This window comes from Cydia fagiglandana, chromosome 8, assembly GCF_963556715.1.
Source record: "Cydia fagiglandana chromosome 8, ilCydFagi1.1, whole genome shotgun sequence".
Taxonomy (NCBI): Eukaryota; Metazoa; Arthropoda; class Insecta; order Lepidoptera; family Tortricidae; genus Cydia; species Cydia fagiglandana.
In genome coordinates, this window is record NC_085939.1 from 18,628,726 (window position 1) to 18,636,336 (window position 7,611).

Sequence of the window (7,611 nt, forward strand, 5' to 3'; positions counted from 1 at the left end):
AGTCCACCAACATACGATAACGATCAAACGGTCAATTATATGAACAAAAGTTTTCGTAGGTATGCCCTGAATAGATAAATTTTACTAAAATTAGTAAAATAAACATAAAACATGTGGTAAATATTGATTTTTTTTCTGTTTTTCTTTCACTAATAAAGTGCCGACTAATCGGCCATTTTTGCCGACTAGTCGCCGACTAATCGCCGACTACAAATGTGGCCGGATAGTCGGCTTTCCCGACTAGTCGGCGACTAGTCGGTACATCCCTACTTCTAACCTAACCATATCCAAGTCGGCTCTGCCCAGGAAGGTCTTGCTCGCTCGCTCGCTGCCACTGGCTTCAAATATTAAAATATAAAGTTTTGATTTAAGAGAAAAAATTTCGTACAAAATATGCTTATTTTAGCGTATTCTCTATAATGACACAACATAAATCGTAATTTCAACTGCCCTAGATTTTTCTCAACTTCCGGGTTAAATATCTCGGCCATTTTTTATTTTAAATAAGTTTTTCAAGTAATAGATGCTTGATTTAGCGTATTCTCTACGATAACATCATGAAAAATAGGTGTCATAATAAGATCACTCGGATGAAGTGATGCACCCCCTTTGCTTTAGTCCAACCCAAATTCGTTTACGAGTCAGTAGATAGGTTAGTAAACTTTGATTAATAGTTGTTTTTTATTAAGATTTCGTATTAACATAATTCGTATAACGTCATTTTGTCTTTGATACTGAAAAAAAAAACAGTGGTCGGCTATTTCATATTCACCACACCAGCTGGTATAGGCTCTCTTGATTGTTCAAAAACTGATAAGAAAGTTGCATTTCCACATCCACATATGTGAGGCAAAAACCTATAAAATAACCTACCCATACTATAATATAAAAATGTGACTTAAGCGGCAAAAACGTGACTTTTAGGGAAACGAAACGTAACTTATGACTCCAGAGCCCTGGCAACACTGGTTGAGTATTGCGCTCATGTTATGTTTTTAGTGTGATGGGCCCCGCCACGGCGCCGTAGGGTAATAACTTATATATATGTCGCAGTAAGATAGATATAGCCGTTATATAGTTATAACCCTAGGGATATAATTATATGACGTAACATAGTTATACGAAAGCGATTCATTACTATCTTACTAGGTAGGTATATAACTATAATGCGGCTTTAGTTTAGTGATATAGTTATATTACTGGATTAAGTTTAGTGATATAGTTATATTACTGGATTAAGTTTAGTGAAATACTTGTAGGTAGGAGTGCAGCGGTGCGGCGGAGGTATAGTTATATCCCTAGGGATATAGTTATATGCCGTATAATACTTTTTAGCAATATTATGTAAAAGTACAGGTCGATTCACGAAAGCTGGCGCGAGATTTCTACTGAGTGACAGCTATTTTCATTGAAATTCTGTCAAATCTCGCGCCAGCTTTCGTGAATCGATCGCAATGCCTCATAAGCCCTTAAAAATAGCAGTATGAAAATATATATAATAGTTATCTTACTAGGAATATGATTATAATACGACATATAACTATATCCCTAGGGATATAACTAAACCTCCGCCACACTGCCGCACTCCTAATACCTACAATTACTATCTTACTAGGAATATGATTATAATACGTAGTTACGTACTATACGGCATATAACTATATCCCTAGGGATATAACTATACCTCCGCCGCACCACTGCACTCCTACTTACAATTATTTCACTAAACTTAATCCAGTAATATAACTATATCACTAAACTAAAGCCGTATTATAGTTATATACCTAGTAAGATAGTAATGAATCGCTTTCGTATAACTATGTTACGTCATATAATTATATCCCTAGGGTTATAACTATATAACGGCTATATCTATCTTACTGCGACATATATACTAATCTATGACTTCGATCTTCGATGGCACGATGTAAAACATTCCAAACTCAAAAATCTTCTGGCTGTTTTCGATTGATAGGTAGGTGACGCACTATTATAGTTCATCTGCAGTGGTTGTAGGCAGCTCATTTGTTAACGATGTCGTCAATTCTGACTTCGATTTATTACCTACTATTGTAGTTAGTAAACCTAAAATCTTATGGCTAATACCTACCAATTCCAACTGTTATATTTCTTTGGAGCTCTTAGAGAATCCTCTAAGTTGGAGCTACACAGCAAAACATTGTCTCTACCCTACCTTATACCAGATTATACTTTTAGTACCAAACTTATTTCAAAATATTTATATATACTTATTTTTAATTAAAAACAGACATCAACGTCAATCTGCCAACTATCTGCCAACCTTCAATACAATATGTCAAAATAACATCAACAAATAAATGTCACTCCATCCATGCAATAAATAAATAACATCATGTTAACAAAAAAACATGCGTTTGCTAAACTAAAATGATATTCACTACATTGTGATTTAACTATGACGGGCCTGCCTCCATCTTGGCTTAACATCGTTTTATGCTGATACTCTAAATCCATGTTGAAACCTATTATTTCCCTCTGACTTGCAAAGGTCCGAGGTGTTATTTCTCAAATATAATAATATCCAAACAACTAAAATGAGCATGAGCACAGTGTCGAGCCACAGTAAGGACAGTTATGCTCAACGCAGAGTGTTGTTCAAAAACATATGGGATACAGCGGTGAAGATGGATGAAAAAGATAAGGAAACTGAACAGTCTTATCAGGCTAAACCTAAGGTCATTAAGTAAGTCCCGCCACAATCTGCTAAGGTACATCTTAGTCTAAGCATGTACCTTACTAGTTAGTGGCTCTGTAAGCTGTAGACCCCGCGAGACCAAACCCTATACTCTGTATCTTTATAGGTACTTAAATAAAAGCAAACAAATAATTTGTACATTTTCGGGTAGTTGTAACATTTATTGATTATGCAGCCAAATACGAAACCACCTGGATATGTGACTGGGCGACCTGACTTTAACCGACATTATTTGATAATGTAATTCTTTCTTAAGAAGCCATTTGAGGGTAAGTAGATTTTGTTGACTCTTTTTTAAATGCTTAAGCTACAGACTATAAGTAAGTAAGTAAGTAAGTAAATACTCTTTATTGCACCACAAAGAAAAATACAATAACAGATTTACAGTGTAAATAATGGTAGCAACAGGCGGTCTTATCGCTGTAAGCGATCTCTTCCAGACAACCTTGGGGTAGCAGGATATAAAGAATAGAAAACTTACTTACTTAGACTATAGTGTTGTTAGAAACGCGAGTCCTTTGAGTCTAAATTTGGAGAACTCGACCACGACTCATTTATGAATACGAAACTGGGAGGTATAACTACAGAATAGAGCTGAAAGAATTTAAGAATTTAGGCAGAGCAGATGACACCAAGGGGTTTGTATTATATCCTCCCACACACCACTACCCACAAAATCCTGTGCCTCTATTCTATAGCCAACCCGACTGGGCTAAAACATCTTTCAAGCCACGAGTCGAGTACGTTATACAGTTTTTTAAGCGCAACTTAAAAGGACTTAAGCCAGCGAATATAAAAACTCCGTCAACAATTTTGTAGCTTTTATCAAAATCTAGTTGCAGTTATAGGGTATGCCAACAACAGTAACATGTCGGATAGGATAGATCTATAAATTCTATAAAAAACTCAGTGTGCAGCTTGCGTTTTACTTTTACTTTCCATTGACGCAGTCAGTAGGATCATGGTATCTCTATCCCATGAATGAAATGCATTAAGATTTTTCTTTTTGATATTATTTCTTTTTATAAAGGACCTCTAAAACAGACTCGGGTCTCTAACACAGTGAAAAGAACCCGAGTTTCGACTCAATTATACATATGTCATAAGTATATTTTGAGTTTGCAGAAATCTGTATAAGTTCAGTTCAGTGAATGGTTTAATGCCATACGCGATAAATTCGAAGTCTTACAAATATGTTATTAAATAAACCGTACATTATATATACTTAATAGGTCAGTGTCTTAAAGCCGAGGATCCTAATGACTCGGTCTTAACTAACACAAATTAAGCCGCATTACCATACCTACTGATTGATTCAGAGTCCCCAGTGAGTCGGGGATGCTCCGGAGTGATTGCGATTCGCGTTTGTAGCTTAGGGAATGCTTAATCCTGTAAGCTGGTTGCGTGTGAGCCGTGTGCTCCCGATCAGCGATGTTGCGAACATCCGCATCCGCAACCGCGGAACTTCCGCATTATTTTCAACATATCTGCATCCGCATGAAATCGATACGGAGCTTATATGGATGCGGATATCGAATAAGACGGTACAGGAACGTCTTAGCGGCGGCGTAAGTGCTAGGTAATTTCCTGTAACGAAATCATCTAGATCCAGAAAAGTACCTATATTCTTGCTCAAATACTAAACGTTTCGTTTTTTTAATTAAAAAATCCTAAAATGTAATATTTGACGTTTTCTAAGTACCTAATCTTGAGATCCACATCCGCGAATGCGGATTCAAATATCCGCATCCGCGGATGTAAAATTTCTGCATACGTAACATCCCTGCTCCCGATAGTGGCTTGTTTCAGCCCGCATGTCTTCACCGACGTTCACAGTAGTGGACGTCGCTTCGAGTCAATCATACTGCTTCACCGAGTGAGGTACACTTAGAACAGGTCTTCTCTCAAAGTCACTGCTTTAGGGCTGATTGAGACGGCGCGCAAGCTCGCATGCGATTTTAGTTATATTGCGGACTGTTGGTTACGTCCAATTCAACTCACCGATCAAAAACCGCAATGTAATGAAATTCGCATGCGAGTTCGCTCGCCGTCTAAATCAGCCCTTACTGAGTAGAAACGGACTCCCCATTGTTTATTTTATTTGTCAGAACCTTAAGGCTGAGTGAAGAGGGCATAAACATAGCCAAGAATAAGAGGCAACGCATCAAGAACCTGAGGATCGTCTGCAACCGACTGCTGGATATCTGCAACAAGCAGGAGTCAGATGAACGCTTGTATGATCGGGTCAGCATTTTCAATAATATCTTCTCACCCCATCCCTATATTTCGTTTATTTTGCATTAGAAAAAAGGTAAACAATCTTGATGTGCCTTTTTATTAAAAACACTTTCGGGAAATAAGTCACGGCAAATATGTAAGAATTATTAAATCATTTATATTCTTAAATATGACATGATTATAATATATAGAGTAAATTATATTGGTCTTGATGATCTTAATGATGCTACGAGTATGTAGATACCTTAGGTAATTGTTTTCTTTTTGCACCAGATCTCCGCTGCCCGCCGCGATTCCTGCGTGACCTCGACAATGTACGTCCATCAACGAAAGCGTAAAAAACGTCCAAAGTCAAAGAGAAAAAAAATCAAACATACTTACGAACTACCACAACTACCACAAGTCGATGTTCAAGAAGACACCGATGAAGAAGGCCCTTTTACGGGGACGAAACCTGTTAGAGATTTGAATCCTCTGAGAATCGAGAGAGCAATGCTCGTTCAGCGGTTTGTTAAAGAACGGCAAAATTTTAAAAAGATTGAAAATGCACCTCTAAGGTCTGTTGAATCCGAGGAAAAACTCGTAGACGCCCGTTGCAAAGAAGTTAAAAAAACACAAAACAGAAGAAAATCTTTAGCGACGCCGTCACCGCAGCCGCGCGTAAATGGCACCCCGAGAAAGGTATTTAGTCCTAAACAGAAAAAAGATACTGATACTGTTCAACAAGAAACGACTTCTCTTGACATTGACGATGGCCCTTTTACGCACCGGGGTACGAAACCCCTTAGAGATTTGAATTCTCCGAGATTAGAGAGAACAAAGACCATTCAGCGGATTGAAAACGAACGGCAAGATTTAGAAAAGATTCCCACACCCCGGCCTGTTGAATCCGATGAAAAATTCGGAGACGCCCGTTGCAAAGAAGTTAAGAAAACACAAAATAAAAGAAAATCATTACCGACGTCATCACCGCCGCCGCACGTAAATGGCACCTCGAGAAGGGTAACTCCTAAACATAAAAAATTAAAGCAAAAATCTGTGATCTCTCAGGGAGCTCTTAAATGTAAATCTAATCCATTATGCGTGTCGCGTTATTATTAGTGTTGGTCGAATCCTTTGAATATTCTGCTTTAACCATTTCGACGCTGTGTCAAACACAAAAACTGTCACTGACTGACTGTCAACGTCACCGAAGTGTCAAAACTGAAATTGAACTTTATATGCATATACGCGTAGGTCTATGTTGCCCTGTGGTCTGTGACGCATTAATCCGTCTTTGACGTTGGACCTGCGGTTAGGACATATCCGTCGTTGGCACAGAATAGTAATTTCTCCACACCACAGCTGGTAAGGTGATGAGAAAGAGCATTTTATCCACATGTGTGAAATTTGGTCGAACTTGCTGCAGACTCTTTAATCAGTCTTCAATCAGAGTCATTGATTTAAATATAAAAAAGAGCTTCTTTGGGAGTTCAACAGGTATAGTCACGGACGGTCTAGAACGCAAAATGACCACTTTTTTATAGGTATCGCTAGGGTAGGTTAGCTTAGCTATCTTCAAATGGTCGAAGGCCAAACAGCACAGAATAGGAGCCCCGCGATAGCGGGGCTCCGTCGACATCGCTAACGTATAAAACGAGTAGGCATTTTGCGTTCTGGACCGTTCGCGATGTAGACTAAAAGTGATATAGGCAAAATATTACACTAGTAATTTCGCGTTCTAGACCATCCACGAATAATCCGTTCTACAGGGTATCCAAATGGAAAAAAAACTGGGTTTAGACCGAAGCTCGATTTCGGTTTCGGCATAAAATTACATTTCGGCCGAAGGTTCGGTATCGGCCGAAACTAATAGCAGAACCAAGTTTTTTTTTTAACCAACTTCGGTTAAAAAAACTGGTCAAGTGCGAGTCGAACTCGTGCACGTAGGTTCCGTACAATTACGCAAAAAAACACGTTTGTTGTATAGCCCAACTTAAATATTAGGTATATTCTATTTTTAGTATTTATTGTTATAGCGGCAACAGAAATATATCATCTGTGAAAATTTCAACTGCCTAGCTATCACGGTTCGTGAGATACAGCCTGGTGACAACCTAGACGGACAGCGGAGTCATAGCAATAGGATACCTTTTTTGCCCTTTGGGAATGGAACCTTAACCCCTTACTGCATATAATAAAAAACATTTCTTGAAATTTGTACTTTAATAGCTGTCAATAGAGTTTTTAAATATCATACCGCCATATATGGCTTCGTATGCGGTAAGGGGCTAAAAAAACGGTTTCGGTCGGACTAAAAATAAACAATTAATTTTATTGTCATTTGTTATTACAGCAGGCACCGTGTCCACGTACGTGTTGCCCCATTCTGACTATTAACTTGAACGAGAAATTGAAGTGGCCGTGATTCGTAATGGGTCGATTTAGACGGCGCGCGAACTCACATGCGATTTTAGTTACATTGCGGACTGTTGGTTACGTCCAATTCAACCGACCGATCAAAACCCGCAATGGTATGAAACTCGAATGAGAGTTGTCGGAATACCACCCAAAGTTAAAACCATCCATGGAATACCACCCTAAGTTACATATTTACAGTGAAAAATAAATGTATTTTTCTTCTTTGGAGGATTTAA

General features: G+C 38.3%; 1 protein-coding gene and 1 long non-coding RNA gene across 2 annotated transcripts; both read left to right on the forward strand.

Annotated features, from left to right (window-relative positions):
• Positions 1-2,485: 2,485 nt before the first annotated feature.
• Positions 2,486-5,583, forward strand: LOC134666957 (uncharacterized). Its single transcript, XM_063524266.1, has 4 exons — positions 2,486-2,725; positions 4,846-4,981; positions 5,249-5,532; positions 5,577-5,583. The coding sequence occupies exons 1-4, from the start codon at positions 2,577-2,579 to the stop codon at positions 5,581-5,583; spliced, it is 576 nt and encodes a 191-aa protein (XP_063380336.1). The 5' UTR covers positions 2,486-2,576.
• Positions 5,584-5,627: 44 nt separating this feature from the next.
• On the forward strand, positions 5,628-7,372 carry LOC134667072 (uncharacterized). Its single transcript, XR_010098601.1, has 2 exons — positions 5,628-5,977; positions 7,311-7,372. It is a non-coding gene; the product is annotated as an uncharacterized LOC134667072 (long non-coding RNA).
• Positions 7,373-7,611: the final 239 nt, after the last annotated feature.

Coding starts and splice junctions, on each gene's coding strand:
- LOC134666957 (XM_063524266.1), top strand. CDS start 2,577: ATGAGCATGAGCACAGTGTCGAGCCACAGTAAGGACAGTTATGCTCAA. Junction 2,726..4,845: donor GCTAAACCTAAGGTCATTAA/GTAAGTCCCGCC, acceptor TTTATTTGTCAG/AACCTTAAGGCTGAGTGAAG. Junction 4,982..5,248: donor ATGAACGCTTGTATGATCGG/GTCAGCATTTTC, acceptor TTTTTGCACCAG/ATCTCCGCTGCCCGCCGCGA.